Source organism: Rhodnius prolixus, unplaced genomic scaffold (genome assembly GCF_049639745.1).
Source record: "Rhodnius prolixus isolate KJV_2025 unplaced genomic scaffold, Rpr scaffold_5, whole genome shotgun sequence".
NCBI classification, from domain to species: domain Eukaryota; kingdom Metazoa; phylum Arthropoda; class Insecta; order Hemiptera; family Reduviidae; genus Rhodnius; species Rhodnius prolixus.
Window position 1 is genome coordinate 7,278,222 of NW_027411624.1, and position 17,012 is coordinate 7,295,233.

At 30.9% G+C, this 17,012-nt stretch overlaps 1 protein-coding gene across 1 annotated transcript in view; it reads left to right on the forward strand.

The window, feature by feature from the left end:
* The window catches only part of LOC141458112 (uncharacterized), a 40,465-nt gene extending 30,024 nt beyond the window's left edge, over window positions 1-10,441 (forward strand). The window contains exons 107-116 of the mRNA XM_074135711.1: window positions 313-339; window positions 714-746; window positions 1,095-1,121; window positions 1,723-2,948; window positions 3,453-3,739; window positions 5,152-5,521; window positions 7,416-7,595; window positions 8,258-8,353; window positions 9,107-9,202; window positions 10,240-10,441. Coding sequence (XP_073991812.1) covers window positions 313-339; window positions 714-746; window positions 1,095-1,121; window positions 1,723-2,846 — 1,211 coding nt within the window. The 3' untranslated portion in view covers window positions 2,847-2,948; window positions 3,453-3,739; window positions 5,152-5,521; ... (2 more) ...; window positions 9,107-9,202; window positions 10,240-10,441. The remainder of the gene's footprint in view (window positions 1-312; window positions 340-713; window positions 747-1,094; window positions 1,122-1,722; window positions 2,949-3,452; window positions 3,740-5,151; window positions 5,522-7,415; window positions 7,596-8,257; window positions 8,354-9,106; window positions 9,203-10,239) is intronic.
* Window positions 10,442-17,012: the final 6,571 nt, after the last annotated feature.

Consider the following 17,012-nt stretch of genomic DNA (forward strand, 5'->3'; position numbering starts at 1 on the left):
CATTACAATTTCATGGCATTAAACGTTTTAATACTGGAGGTTCCAAAGAAGGGTTGTAGAAACGAAACCGAGGCTTGTGGGAGTAAGCATCCCTCCAGCCACGATAAATCCTAACCTGAAACGTTATGGTTAAAAACGTAGAAATCCTCTGAAATATATCCCAATACCCAATGTTAAAGTGGACTAGACACAAATCTCAACAAGTTTTAACCTCTGTAGGGGAGTTGCGTGTTTGGCGAATTATTTCTTCTGTATAAGATCCTGTCATTTTCTGTTTTAAATTTTAAATTAATTTTTGTTTGTCTTTTGCAGCTGGAAAGAGTGGGAGAGCAGTACTAGGTAAGTATGATAATATCCTTAAATTAACAAGATGAATTATTTCAATATAACTTGAGCGAGTATTTTTAAAGTGCATTTGTTTTTTATGGTGCTTTAGTAAAAGTTCTACACTGGAGATACGTAAGATGAGAACTAGTTTTTGTCGAGTAATCGGTACTCGGCACACCATCTAACCTAGCATAAAATTATATTTTTATGGATAAAAATATATTCTATTGCTCTGGAAAATATCCCTAAAGCCAATATATAAGGCATTAAATATTTTAGAGTCTCAAGAAAACTTTCTTGGAATCCCTACTAGTAGGAAAATTGTTCATTTGGAAAGAAAATTTTGCAATTTTTCTGTTTAAAATTTTTAATCTTATTTTTTTCAGTTGCAACTGTAAAACAGCAACAAAAAGTATCAGGTAAATACGATATTATGTTTGTAAAAAAAGTTGTCTTAGTTAAAGTTAAGCGCTTATTTTAAAAGTAATTTGGTTTCTTATGGAGCTATGGGATATAATTAATATTAGAAGAGTGTAAAATACTAGTTTTGACTAAGTAAGCGGAAATTAAAATTTTTGGGTTAAAATAGAAATAAATTCCTCTGGAATATATAACTAATTCCCAATTTTCTAGTGGGTATCATGTAAAGATGCTAAACAAATTTTAACTTGTGTTATTTTCTGCTCAATGTGCGAGATAGCCATTATGTTGAGGATACTGAAATTACTTATTTAAAATGATTAAAGAATTATATTGCTCTGTTTCAGCTGAAAGGGAAAGATCAGCAGCACCAGGTAAATACAATATTTTTAAATTAGCAAAATTTGTTGTGCAAAACAATTTCAGAGTAGTAAACGTTTCGGCACTAGAGATATCGTAAGATAATTGGACGAAAAAACTAGTCTTGTCCTACGAATGGCCTCGGATCGCAAACGTACCTAACCTAAAGATTAGATTTTTGAGACAACGAAAAAAAAATCCTTTAAAATATATCTCTAATGTCCCAGGCAGACATCCTTGTGATACCAGGAGACGAGGATTTAATATACAGGGTATTCAGTTTAAGACGGCGGAAACCGCAGTTCGATATCTTCAAAATTAAAGGTGCTAGGCCATTTCAAAAACTGATATCTATTAATCATATTTCAATTTTTTACCTTGTTATCAAAAAGAAAGAAGAGCACGTGATAGGTCATTTTTATGTATTTTTTCATCCCCTTTCAACTGAAAATATTGCCAAGGCAGTAAAGCTAGTATTTCTCTAGTATCGGAAAATAAGTAGTTTTCTGAGTGATTTTCTCACGCAGTAGATGTAACAAGCCATTTGGTTAACAATAATACTCAAATCTTTGGTTGACAAACTTTGTTATATTATTGTCTCCATTGTCTTTACAGATACATCGAGGCAGCGTAGGGTTCAGGGCAATACTGACGGGCCTGAAGTTCCACTTTATCCAGTTCTGGTTTCTTGCAGTAATGGTTTAATAAATTATGAAAAGGAAATTATGAATTATAAAAGCAATAAGAAGAGTAAATCTCCAACACTGTTGGCAGGAATCAATTTAAAACCAAAATTGCGCCCTCGGAAATTGGAAGAAAATACAAAAAAATCTACAGATCATCATTTAAAGCGTCCCATTATATCTGGTAAAAAAGCTTGCCATATCAATTGTAAATATTCTTATATAGGTTTTGAAATCGTTCAGCAAAAAACTAATGAATTAAAAATGAAATCCGAAAAATTCGTTTTAAAAGAGGATACAAAATTTGAAATGTCGGACAATGTAGAAAGTTCATGTGAAGATCATGATGAAATTGAAAAGACTGGTCAAAACGTGGGCACTGCTAAACAGTCAGATTTTGATTTACCAGTTATTATACTAACGCCTGACGAAGAAGATTCATCTTGTGGACAGATATTCCTAGGACGTATGATTAATTCCACACCGGAAGGGCAGAAAGTTATCGAATTAAATTCATCGCTTGAAAATCAGTCATTATCAAACCAAACTTTATCGAAAATCTGTAGAATGCTGAACATAAAGTTAATTATCCAATCTTTAACGAAGCCCTATTTAAACCGTTTCCTAACGAACGAGCCGCAAACTTCTTGCTCTCATGATGATAGTAATTGTGTTGTTTGCGATTTGACCAATCAAATTATGCCATTTGAAACTCTCAGTGAGGAGTTTGCTCAAGAGGAGATTACATCCCTTGCTTCTTTTGTGGGGAACGAACGACTAAGTTACTGTGAATCTGTGAGAGATGAATTTAATCAGCAGGAAAATTTGGATAATACATGCTCTATTATACGTCCAAGTGGTAGCGTAAAATCGGGCAATGATGACGCAATACCTTGTCTGAGTCAGGATGTTAGTAAAGTGAGATGGTCCCAGCTGACTGAGGAGTTGAAAAACACTGTAGTGCAAGAAATGAAGATCGCTTGGCAACAGTGCTTTGAACGGTCAAAGAAGGATATTATAAAGGCAGTTAAAGAAGAATTGGAACAACACCAATAAATCTGTTTTCTACAAGTTTTATGTTCCAATTAGATTTGCAACATTAATAAGAATACTCCCCTGAATGTTTGATTTCATTTTCTACACATCTTTTGTTTTATGGTACGTATAAATTAATTTTTAACTTGAACTTGTAGCTAAATAAAATTTGCTTATTTTATTGATTCGTCAAAATTGATCATGATGTTACCCATCCAAGTATTTTTTTTTCTACTTTCTCTTAGCCTGTTACTAAGAAAATGTCGTTTTACTCGTAGACGTGCCGTCACAAAAAAAAGTCTTGCTCATAGTATAATTGGGTAATTATATTATGCAAATTGCTCAGAATTGACATCTATTGCCTTTATTTCTTCACTCTACTTCGATTATTTTATGGTCTAATGAGGTAAAAGGTATCACATTAAAGATATAAGTGGCGCGTCTCTCTTTGCTTTGTTTCGCTCTCACCTAAAGAGTCGCACCTCTCAATAAAATTATTTAATTACCCTTAAATTAAATTGATTAAAGTAGACGAGGTCAAAAAAAAGTTGAATGTGAGGGTCGAAAATAAATTTATATTTTAAACTTTTTTTAAATACAATTAATTCTTTTAAAATTCTTTTTCAGGATTACGAAGACAAAAATATTTCAAATCAAGAAAATTACGTATTTAAACAAACATTTTCCATCTCATTATTTCAATATTCCTTCACTTTATATTAACTTTTCAATCAATAAAGTAATTTAAATTTCAACTGTATCTTAGCTTACTATTAATGTAATGTTTTCATTAATTGTAAGTTTAAAAAGGAAAAACTAAAGCCAACCACGACGACTCTCCATTAAAGAAGTTTAATACTTCTCAAATATTTGGAGCAACTCGGCGAACTAAGAAACCAATATGTAGTTTGAAAGTAAGTATTTGTATTTGATATGATATGTGGGTGGTAGAACCACATATCTAATAGCGACTATAAAAATTAAATTTGACCTTTATTCAATTCAGATTTTTATTTCTTGCTCAAAATTCTTTAATTATTTATTTTATATATACACCATAGCATTTTATTTGCTATTCAGTTTTGGTTAGAGAATTTATTTATTTATTACTTTGTCAGTATTCTGTGTGGTGAAGAAGATGTCTTCGCAAGGTCTTTCAAAGCCTGCGAACTGATTGTATGGATGTGTAACTCGTTTGAATGTTGTTAGATAGGGATCCTCTATCCCGTTTGGTAGATGAGGTGGGTGATAAGGATTGAGTGTACCGCCGTTCTTGGTGTTGGAAGTGCAATTATCAAGTGTGTCATTTCGTCTAATCCATACGGTATTTGTTAATTCGTATGTAAAGTCAAATTTGAAACAACATGATTCATTTGACAATAGTCTAAATATAATCGACGGAACCACCTGAAGTCGAGCTGCAGTTTCAATAGATTTTTATAGATTATTAGTTTGTTCGCAAGGAAAAATACTACGATTGTTTATAGTCTCCCAAATCTACATTTCGGTTCCAATAGAGCTACATGTATAGTATATGTTCCTACCAAGTTAGAGGCTGGTACAGCGAGAGTCTTAGGTAACGTACAGTATTTGGTATAAATAATGGGTTCACTGTTGAAGCATACAGTAGGACATGAATCTAAGCCACTTTTGAGGAAATAAAAAAACTCTTTTGTTAAGTAGTGATTCTGCTTGATGGATTTAATCGCTAAATTACCGTCAGGTCCCATGAGACCATTGCTGGAAACTAAATATTAAGTTTGAACTAGTGTTGTACATGAATCATTGGTGCCCGGAGCTCTTTTTTAATAAGCTGCCGGCCTCCGTTAAGTGTTTACCAAATAAAGACAACACTATCCCTGCGCAGTAAACTGTAAGAAAGAGAAAAATCTATGGGTCCAGTTGCTGTTACGAACGCGGAATCTCTAAGAGGAAACCAATACTTTATCACTTAGCTTCTCTTCCCTCAAACTTACTGTTGTAATTATAAATTTTAAATAACTAATGAATAAGTTTTTTATGGAAATATCCGTTCTTAGGTCTGCTAAGTTCGTGATCAAATTATCTTAACGAAGTGGTGTAATTGAAACAGGGTTGCACTATTTGCTTCCACATTACTTGTAGTTGGCAGAAAATATAACTTATATTCGTTTCGTACGCAGCGAAAAACATTTATTTAAAAAAAAATTATTTCTGAGGGGCCACCCCAAAACTAGTAACAATTTTGGCATTTTTTTTTTGTCATGTGTTAAACACACTTTTATTTATATATATGTTTTTTAAGTTTTTTTTATTTCTTTATCATTTTTAAGCTTTCTTTTCGTAGATTAACGTATTTAATCTGAAAGAACTTCCAATTTCGAAGGCAGTGAAAGGTACAGTTAACCTTATTGATAGGTTGATAACCTTATCGTAATCAGTTGGTCCGCCATATCTCCAAGTGCACGGTATATCTGTAAGTAGACAGTTTCAGTCTTGTTCAAATACTTTTTGCATTGCTTCTGTTCACTTTTTTTAGTTAGTGTACAACAAAATTTACTTATCATATATTGTAATTCATCTGAACAGAACGTTCTACATATTCTAATGTTTCGCAAATTTCAAGTTCTTACCAAACAGTCAAAATTATTTAAGAAGCTTATCTTTAATCAGTTCCATCACGAGTTTGCTGGACTCTTGGAAAATTAGTAACTTATGTAAGTGGTTTAATCAATTTTCCTTTCACTTCTTCGTGAATCATTCAAAGTAAATCCTACAATTAATACAATATGGCAATAATTCATATTAATTTTGTAAGACAAACGCTTCCACATTAGATAGTTCGCTTGCTTTTAATGCTCAACGATATGTGAAGTCTTATTTATGAGGAATTGAAGAGTCAAGTGCTTTCTCTTATAAATATTTTTATTCCTTATTATTCAGTTATAAAATCACGTAAGTTCATTCTCCACTTTTTTGACGGGAGGAGAGTTCATGCCTGAATTACTAACTTGCTAATAACCATTGAACTTGTCTTATTCGAAATGTCTTTCTTTGCAGTAAAATTTAACAATTTGTATTTGAAGACATTTAATTTATTTCAAGGGATTATGATCCAAATTGGATTTTAATACTTTGCTTGCTTAGTGAGGTTGAATTGTACCAGTCTGTATTTTGTCGGATCATTCATTTATTGAAGAAACTTAAAAAATTATGGTTCAAGATTCTGTGTTTGAAAAACATTATTCGTGAAACCTTTTCTTAGTCGTACCTTGAAAATATAACTTGAATTGATTAAAAAAAGAAAAAAACAATATTTAACGTGTTGTTCCCGATTTTAATTAAATTATATTTGCAAACAAATCTTTTAAAATAAGTCCAGTCCAGATCAATAAGCAGAAATTACTGGCTTTGCAATTCACAATCTTGGTGAAACTATTAAAACATTTTTTTATCTGTATCTTGTTTTTATTTTTTATTGGTTGCGTTGCTTTTTCGTCGACGTTGGCATTAGAACATTAGCTTTTTTAATCATTAAGAGAACGCGTTAGTAAATAAATGTAAATTTCAATGTAATAAATCTTGTTGCAATTTTATATTATACAGGGTGAACCAGAAAGTAATGTCCATAGGCCTACTGTGTGTAGTACATCTAAAGTGGAGTTCAATGACGTATTGGCCAACTTCATATTTTCCCCTGTTCTTCAGTGACGTCACTTTACTTTTTTTCTAAAAACCTTAATTTTTTCAATTAGTAACCTTTGACTTCCTTATTTTAAGACAATCTACTTAAAAACTGACTACTGGACCGTCTAAAAGAGTTTTCAATGAATTAAACAACTTGATAAACTAACACTCTTGAGTGCTCGTTAACAGATTTTCTTGCAAATCAAACGTAATTTCTCATACGAAGATAAAAGGAATCTTGGCAAATGATATACCGTTTGAAAGCCCATTAGACAAGGAAACTTTTATAAAAAGTGCCAGCACCTAGGGTTATGTGATAATGATCACATAAGGGCCTAATAGGTTTCTTAAACATTTCTATTGCTTTTATTTTTCCAGTATTCCGAGGAAGATTGAGGCTGTTTGGAGAATAACTTACGCTTCCAAATGGTGTCAATTTTTAAAAAAATTATCTGTCTTTCTAACCGTGTCATCGGAATCGAATTCGGACTAAAGTCTTTCTGAGTAATAATATTTTAATTGGAAAAAAAGTAAGGTTTTTAGAAAAATAAAATAAAGTTTTTTTTAAACAATTTTTTATGTCCTCCATTACTGATTATTTTTCGCGTACCACAGGTTGGGAAACGCTGGTTTAGAAAACTGTAAAATTGTTTATTTTGCTCGAAAAAAGATTCAGCTCAATCGCAAATACAATATTGTCAAAGAGTGAATTAATTTTAGTTAATTTACTGTCAGCAATCTCTTGCAATTTTCCGATTTCATTCTTTTAAGATTTAACCGTTGAAGAGATTTAAAGATTTAACGATGAATTCCATTCATATATCTTCATTTTCGATAGATTTCATTTTGTTTTATCATTATAAGAAAGCTTATTTCTAGAAAAAACTAAAGAAACACTTGATTTCATTGAAAGTTGTTTTCCAGATTAAAATCCCGATGCAGTTTCATTCAGAAATGTTCATAAAATTAAGCCAGAATGAGAAAGAAGTTGGGAAACCTCCTCCAGTGGAAATATAAAAACAACTATTTAAAAAAATCATTACGTTAAATGAAGAAGTCAAGAAAATCTACCTATCACGGGGCTTGTGTGGAACTGTTGTTCAGGTTGGTTTATATATTATTTCATATTATAGTGGAAAGCAAAACTTTTTTCAGATTTTTCTGCATGTGAATTCTGAATATTTGAACCATTTTTAGTCGTGCTAAACATTTTTTAATTCATTTTCATGAAAAAAGATAATAAATGTGATGGATTTTTCAATCAAATTAATCTTAATCATAGATCATACATGTGCTTTTTGAAATATGTATATACATTTCCTTTTCATTGAGAAAACATTCAACCATGTATAGCTTTTTTAATAAATTATTTTAATGCACAGATCAGTGCTTCAGCTTAATTTTTATGAATAATGAACTTTACCTATAGCTACAGAACTAGTGATTTTATCATTAAAATTAAATAATTTTAAACAAAATTTAACATTTTTCGTAGAAATAAATAAAAAATAGTTTATTAAAGAAGTAAAATAATTTAATATTTCACAATGCAATGAATTCGTTCTAAAAGATTGATCCGTTTAAAAGATTTAAACTGTAATTTTAACTTTCGATTTTAATTTGTTTCTTTGTTTCTTCTTCCTGAAAGATATAACTGTATCTCAAACTAATGGTTGCGTTTTAATTTGTAGAGTCATAGAATAGAATGTTTTTTAATTTAAGATTAAATCTATTAACTGTTTATTTCATTGAATAATGATTTTCAGATTGAAAACAGCTAATACTGTAGGCCAATAACTGCAAAGCCATCCATCAACTGAAGTGGAAATGAAAAAGACGTTGAGGAAACATCGGTCAAACGAGTAAGTACAAACTACTTTTCTTATGAATCAATTACTTGAAAAATGTATTATTTAGGTATAAGTAAATTGCCCACTAAGATTGGAAAAGTTTTAATTTTTGTAGAAAGTAGGTTTTAATCTGATTGATGAATTCAACGTCAAACTGCATGTGAATTCTGAATATTTGAACCATTTTTAGTCGTGCTAAACATTTTTTAATTCATTTTCATGAAAAAAGATAATAAATGTGATGGATTTTTCAATCAAATTAATCTTAATCATAGATCATATAAGTGCTTTTTGAAATTTGATATACATTACCTTTTCATTGATGAAACATTCAACCATGTTTAGCTTCTTTAATAAATTATTTTAATGCACAGATCAATGCTTCAGCTTAATTTTTATGAATAATGAACTTTACCTATAGCTACAGAACTAGTGATTTTATCATTAAAATTTAATAATTTTAAACAAAATTTAACATTTTTCGTAGAAATTAAATAAAAAATAGTTTAATACAAAAGTAAAATTGTAGCGTAGAAGCAATTTCAATTAAAATAATTTAATATTTCACAATGCAATGAATTCGTTCTAAAAGATTGATCCGTTTATAAGATTTAAACTGTAATTTTAACTTTCGATTAACCTGAAAGATATAAATGTACCTCAAACTAATGGTTGCATATTAATTTGTAGCATCAATTGAATAGAATGTTTTTTATTTCAAGAATAACTCTATAAACTGTTTATTTCATTGAATAATGATTTCAGATTGAAAACTTCCAATACTGTGGAGTACTACCTGTAAAACCGTCCATCAACTGAAGTGAAAATAAAAAAGACGGTAAGAAAACATCTATCAAATGAGTAAGTACAAACATCTTTTGTTATGAATCAATTGCTAAAAAAATATATTATTCAGATATTGGTAAAATGCATGTTTGTATCTCAGTCTTATTTATTAAATGATTTATTGACTTAAAGTAAAAATAAAAAGTATTATTTAGCAGGAGAATAAATAAAAACCATTAATTTATAAAAAAATATTTATTTGCATGCCCAATTTGTTTTTACATAGACTTCATATATTACATTATATACATATAAATCAATAAAATACAAAAAGAAGTGATAAAAAAACGTTTAAAACTAACAGAAAAACTTAAAATAAAGAAATTAAGGTAAAGTAAAAAATTAGTTCCAAAAAAATCCGTCAGAGGGCGCCACTTATCAGACAGGTGTAAAAATAGTTCCAGAATTGACCACCAGGTAGCAGTGCTGTAACCTTCCCTATATATACGGCAACACAGGTAATTCTCGTCAGTACGACTTGAGTGAATGAAGGGGGGAAGGTCGCTCTGTCGCTCCCAAAAATCTCTATCTAGTCTAGTCTAACATCCATCACCTCTCTCTCAAAGAATCATGAAGTGGGGAGATGTTGTCGCTTCGACGGTTCTCCCCACCCTGCCCCGCCCTTTCAGCGAACTTAGTTATATAGCCTCCCAGAGCAAGATGGCGGCCAATTAACTCACCTGATCCACTGGCTCCTAGATCGCTCCAGCTGACTGTTGCTCTTGCACACTCTTACGACTCTGCCAGCCATTTCTAACCTTCCCTCTAGGTTTATCTTTTTTACTTCTAACTACTCTCTAGACTTTGTAACCTTCCTTTTAGGTTATCTTTTTTATTTTTTCCCATTTTCTTCAACACTTTCAAATATTAATAAAATATTATTCATTTTTTACGTTTTATTTCTACTTTTTCGTAGTAATTAACACATTTAATGGAAAAATAAAATAATTTTTTTAAAGACTTTTATTAACTTTTTCTAAACATGCAATTTTTAATTTTGATGAAATCATGCACATTACGTATAATAATTACATACTTTCTTTTTTTTATAGATTCCTAACCAATGTTTAGTAGAATATTCACACTGGATTGATGTTTTTGCGTCTTTTTCACTTTGGCTTCCATTGATGAACAGTTTTGCAGGCAGTACTCTGGGTATCACCATTATTGATTCTGAAAATCATTGTTTATTGTAACCTAATTATAATATTTACTTAGTTTTACCTAGCATTTAGAAAAACATGTACAGCAATTTATGTATATTAAAAAAATTAAATAAAGAAGACTATAATTTAACTAAAGAATTGTTTTTTTTTAACGAACCTAAAACCCTTCATGCAATGAAAATAAAACATATATCCAAAAAAACACATTTACTCCTTAAGAATAAAATTAGTTTAAATGGAAAAATATAATAACACACATAATCTACTAACATTATTTTTATTAACATTAATTAAAACTTTTTTCAGTTATAAAATATATATATATATAATTTATATGAAAAAAAGTTTTAGTTCTTGTTATAACATGCTGAACATAATAAATAATAAGATAAAACTTACCTGGATGCGAATAACTTCATATTAATGGTCGTGCTGCTGGAAGTATAATGGAAGGACCCTTCAGAATTCATCTCAGGTTAAACCTTAGGACTGCAAGTTCACAAAAAGCCCACCGATGTTAGCACTGCATGAACTGAAAAAAATACTAAATTAAACCTAAGTAGGAGTAATTCGAATTTGATTCACACTACATATATTATTATTCCACAATTAAAACTTGTAATTTTACTGTTTAACCATTGTGTCAAAAAGATTAAATAAAATTTAGGTACATTCAAAACGTTAGCGTATTATCAGAAGTTATAATTCAATAAAGAATGAATTATTATTATTAATGAAAAATAGTTTAAACTGGCTTAATTTGATTAAAAATGCTGTGTAGCATTAATATGAGTTTAACGTTGAGTATTTATTCTAAACTGCAAACATTCCGATTTTAGGGAAAAATTAATTATCAAAAATAGGTTTTTGGTTAATAATGTAATAATTTGAACGTACTATATAATGGATACTATTACCTGAAGAATTGAGTTTCACACGCCAGGTGGTGGGTAGATTTCCTTGACTTCTTCAATCTCCATAATAGAATGGATGAGAATCATCCAAAATGTACCCAACTTGCTGTTGTATGTAAAGAAGGGGCGGTAGATGAAATCATTTCGCATAAAAGCTGAGCATTACTGAGCTGCATCCAAAGGCAAAGTATTAGTAAAGCCCAAGAAGAGTAAATAGTAATTTATGAAAATTGCTACAGTAATCATTTTAACTAAATTCGTACACGTAGTGTACACTGTAAAAATTGGAGCATGCTTCTGTCAATGTAATCTTTAATCAAGCAGTTCAAGTACTTAGCAACCAAAATTAAACTATTCTGTATTGAATTTTATTTAAAAACTTATTCCAAACCTACGTTTGTGCCTAAAGATGTTATCTCATTAAGCAAACTTGCACACTATTTCCTCGTATCTTTTTAGGATGTAATGAATGTAACCTCCACTCTTTTATGTATCTTGGTCACATTAATTTCGAGAAGAACAAATGGGCAACCGAAAGGCAGTGTGATACCGGAATGTTACATCAGGACTATGCCCTAACGATTGTTTAGACGATGGTTTTGATTTTGTTCGAGATGATATTAACGCACTAGAAGCTTTTCTTGACATAAAGATAGTCAGAGAGAAGCTCGAACAGTAAGAGTCAACTTTCTAGGCACTTACCTATGAAGTACGTGAACTCCAGGGTGGATTCTATTACCTGAAGAGAAAGAGGTCTTTTATTGGGCGAGAGTCCCACAGACCCAAAGGATGTTAATAGACATTTTTTCTCAAGGACAAAAAAAGAACGTTAATTTACAAGAAATGTGCAACTGTGCTGCATTTGCAGCAAGTTATACATAAGTAAATTCATTAAATCTTATTAATATATTGTATTTGATCATTATATATAAAATTAAAAACAATAGAAGAGCAAAAACTTTTTCAGTAACAAGTTACGGTTAGTACATTGTATTCATTGCCTTAGTTGTGCTGATCATAAATACAGAGGGCACGCTTTTTAAGTTCTATGGCACTTAAATACTTCAACAAATCTAATGAATAGTTAAAAAAATTAAAAAACAAAGTTTCCATCGCCTACCGGAATAAATGACGTTAATCTCTTTGATTGAACCTCATAAAGATTATTCAATAGTAAATTGAAGAAATGTTAGCAGAACTGATCTGTTGTTCTGAACTAACAGTTGGAAAAAGAACAAATTCAATGGCGACATTTGATTTAACTTTTAAGAAAGGTTTAAAATACCTTTTGCCAACGTTAAAAGTAACTTTTAATTCTTCTTCCTGGGCCAATTTCATAGCAGGCTGCTTTCCGCTCATTCTAAGTTTGTTAGTGGTGAACGAGCATTGAGAAGTTTTTTGTTTTGAAGGCACGCTAATCAAATATAAAGTTAGGAACGTTCAAATGGCATTCTTTTAAATGAATTAAAATAATCACTGAAAGATTTTTAACTTTCTCTTTTTCCCTCCTAATAAGAATAAGTATTGAGATCGTGTCGATCTTTTAAGATTGTTTTTTTAACAGAAATACATGCTTTGATGTTTCCAGAATTTGATAATTCAGTTTTTCGTAATATTTTCAAAAATAATTTATATATATTCATTTCATCTCTAGACACTCTTCTCCAACATTCCACTTCTAGAAAACCAAATTTTGTTTTCCGCCTCTTCAGACGTACATGTATCATACAACCTTACGCTCTCGACTACACGCTTGTAAGTATAGTCTCCAACAGGCTCATACCCTCCAAAACCAGGGTGATATTTTGCTTCACCTCCCTGATACAGCGCGGATGTGCTACTTGTTTCTGCCGGACAACCCTTTTTTTACTCTCATCATCTGCTCCTTTTATTGACATCCCTCTCAACCAGAAGGTCGTCTTGCATGCTATGTAGAGCTACATAGTTAGTTTTGTGGAAATAAACCTGCAGTCCTTATCTAGAACATTCATCTTTCTGATTATGTACACTGCAAAGTAGATGAAGACAGAACTCCGAACTCTAGTTTTTAAATGGGATGCAGAAAGACAAAAGACAAAAGACGATAGGCTGATTAGTTCAATTTGCTCTTCGTAATGACTGCCAGCCTTTAGGTTTTTTTTCCGCAGGAGCTTATTGCTCACAGTGTCCAGTGATTGGCAGTGTTCTCTATAACCAGATAACTCTGTCCGTAGGCTAGCAGCGCCATTTACATTTGTAGCCACCTGATGGTAATAAAACTTTAACATTAAATTTATCATGTTTTTTATAGATCACTATTATTGTATTATCATCATTATGAATTTATTGATTATTATCGTTAATATTATCATTATTATTATTAAGGCGCGACAACATCTGAGGTCATTGGCCACAAGATTGAAGCTTTTTTGTGTACTGCCATTCCCCGGACAGTTACAAATAACACTTTCCATCACGGAACACTGAGCTGTAAGATGCTGTAAGATGTAAGAGAAAGAGATGATCTAACAGACGGTGCTGGATTCGAACTGGGATCTCCCCTGATAATTGAGCTAATCCCTTCCCTAAACATTAAAGTTAGTTCTTAGGAAAACTGAAGAGAAAAACGTTTAACTATGTCTTTTTATTTCATTGAAACTCAATATTTTAAAAAGAATCATTACGCTACAAATATTACCTTAAAAAAAGGAATTAATAATAAGGAATTATGGCGATGAGCGATTGATAATAAGTCTGGTCCATGGAATTCCCGTAAAAACATTCTGAAGCTGGATGAAAAAGAATTGGTACAATTTATCAATTTGCTCGCCGTTTTGGAAGATTGGGAACACATGATTGTATGACGCCAAATAAAGAATATTCTACTTACATGGAGCCCTTATTGACGAGAGAAGTTGACCATAATGACGATGTTAAGAAGGATCTGCAAGTATGTAGGTTGGACTCAGCCTGAGATGCGAAAAACAAAATTGTCAGGAAAGTCAAGGTACACCCTGGGATTTGCAGCTGTGTGGAAAGAATTTATACTTGTAGAATTAATAAAAATTCTGTAAAATTTACTTGTTCAAATAATCGTTTTAATAGGAAGTTGAATAAACGTTTTTTGCAATAATGATTTTATTGTATATCGATTACCTAAAATGTTACATGGTATATATATGGTTAAAAAACATATTCTTTGCGTATGCCTAACTGAAATGGGATAAAAGAAGGAAATACTCTGAAGGATTAAAGTTCCTTCATCCTTTGAATATATTAAGGAGATGCATTTTTAAAATGAAAGGACATACATTCAAAAGAGATTCGTTTTTTTTTTTTCTTATTTCTTTCTTTTCTGTCTCCCTTTCGTTAGTATTCCCCTTTAGTAAGGGCATTTTCTTTGAGCGTACAATTTACTTTGCGGTACACTTCCAGCATTAGGAAACAAATACCAATCATTTACCTGCTTACTTTTTTTTCCTGTTAGAAAATCTGAAGTAAACTAACACTTAATAGTTATGCATTTTTTTTTGTTTAGTAAAATCTAAATTACATTATTTTTCAATGTTCGAATTTTAATGCAGTTAGTAAAGCAGTAAATAATACGCGAAAATTACCAGATTGTAATGAATAATATATAAATATTAGTAACTTTATTGCTGTATTTTAGAGTAAGGTTTCTCTTACATCATTTTTTTTTTTTTTTAAATAATTACTGTAGAGTTTTCCAAGACGCTGGAGTGATGTGTATTACACTTAATTGGACTAAGGTGTACTTATAAAAAAATAAATGTTTAAGAAACACACATTTGAAAGTGAGAGATTATATAAAATAATAATTAATAAGACAACTTTTTTTTTTATTTTTTACAAAAACACTTACATACTTTCATTCAGGTAGAAGGTTGGGCTCTTAAGTCAGTCTACTCATAATTTTAGGCGAAGCACTGCAGCATTTAACTCAACTAGCAGCATCACTCCTCTGATAACCATTCGGTCCTATCCTAAGGAACAATACATGCATTAGTGAATAATGAGAGATCAGAGTATTCTTATCACTGTTCCATTATTTTTCACCAATCTTCATACTTTACAAACATAAATCTAAAAGATTTTCTCGCACTATAATTTATAAAATGAATTTTGTTAATATGATATTCAAGTTATGACAAATAACAAACTAGACGTTTTGAACAGAATATTTTAAATTTGGTAGAGCTGCAGGAGCGCATGGTATACATTAAGTAAAGATGTATATAGGCTCATTGTAACGAAAATAAAAAAAATTGTTAAACATTTTGTTTGTTTCTTTTTAAATATATAAGTACAAGACAGGTATACATAAATATTTTTATACATTTTATACACATTGAAATCCTTTATACACAAAATGTGTAGCTAGCAAATTTTTGCCAACGAACATGCAATGTACTTCTTATAGACCACACCTAGGGACTTGAAAAGACGATATCTATTATTGAAACCTGGAACTTTACAGAAATTAAGGTCTGGCTAAATTATCGCTAGTTAAACGGGCGTTTGAGTAGTTTGAAGGAAAATTCAGAAGAGAGCTTAAGTAAAAATAATGAAATAAAAAAATTTAAAAAAAAATAGCAGGTCAATTATGTGAGGAAGGTAAGAAAACGTTAACATATTAATTATTTTTTTCAAAATAGGTCTTTATAGAAGTTAGTTTTCAATGGGATAAGTTGCAAGTTCCAAGTTAGTTTACAGCGGTAAATCCTAATTGCGGACTTGGTAGGATTAGAATAGAAATAATTCATACCAAAGACGAGAATGTCAAAGTAATGTACTCGTAGTTAGAGGATTCACAAAAACTTATTAATACATTTTTCTTACAGTGTACAGAATCGTTCAACGTTTTTGGTGGCTGATTTATTGATTCAGAAGGAAGGAAGAAAGAATATTGCCAATTTCAGACATTATTAACTATTCAGTAGTTAATTCAGTAATTAGATAATATTTTGATTGCCACCCAGAAAATAAAAATTAGATAGTGACCGAAATTGGCAACATTCTATCTTCCTTCCAATTTTTTTTTAACTTAAACTTTGTACAAATTCAGTCTAGTTCATTCTAGACCTCATATCTAACAACAAAGAAATAAAATAAAATAATAAAAATAAATAAATAAATATGCCGATGAAAAAAGATTGAATAATTTAATTCATTATTAATAAAATAATAAGTAAATTTGTCAATTAGAATTGACCTAAATGAATAGAAAGGAATATGAGAGTTCACATCCGACTCTTTTACTGAAAAAATCCGAATTTAAAAACCGGTTGTTATAGATAATTTTATACTACGAAGTACATATGCTTCGTTACTTGTAAAAATGTATTTTATAAAAGCTCTTTGGCCAGAATGCCAACTTCATAAGAAACCGAACACCAATACAACATATTAGTTCATAAGAAATCTTTAAGAAGAACCAAAGACCAGTAGCTTGCCCGCCCTACTAATTCCCGTTTGCCACAACACTAGGAGAACCTAATCAGTCGGCTTTGCTGTCCCAAAATAATAGCTGCTCGCCATCCCACCATCACCCACCACACTGGTCCACACAACCGAAACTAGAAATTCCGTTAACAAGGACCCCTTTGCTTCTCTTGCAACTCCACCCATATTATTTCCCCCTAAATACCCCTTTTGAGTTTTCCTCTTTCGAACATCTAAAGGGATTTCCACTTGCCCAAGTCTCTGCTTGTTCTTCTATACAACCCTACACTTTCTGCTTCCTTA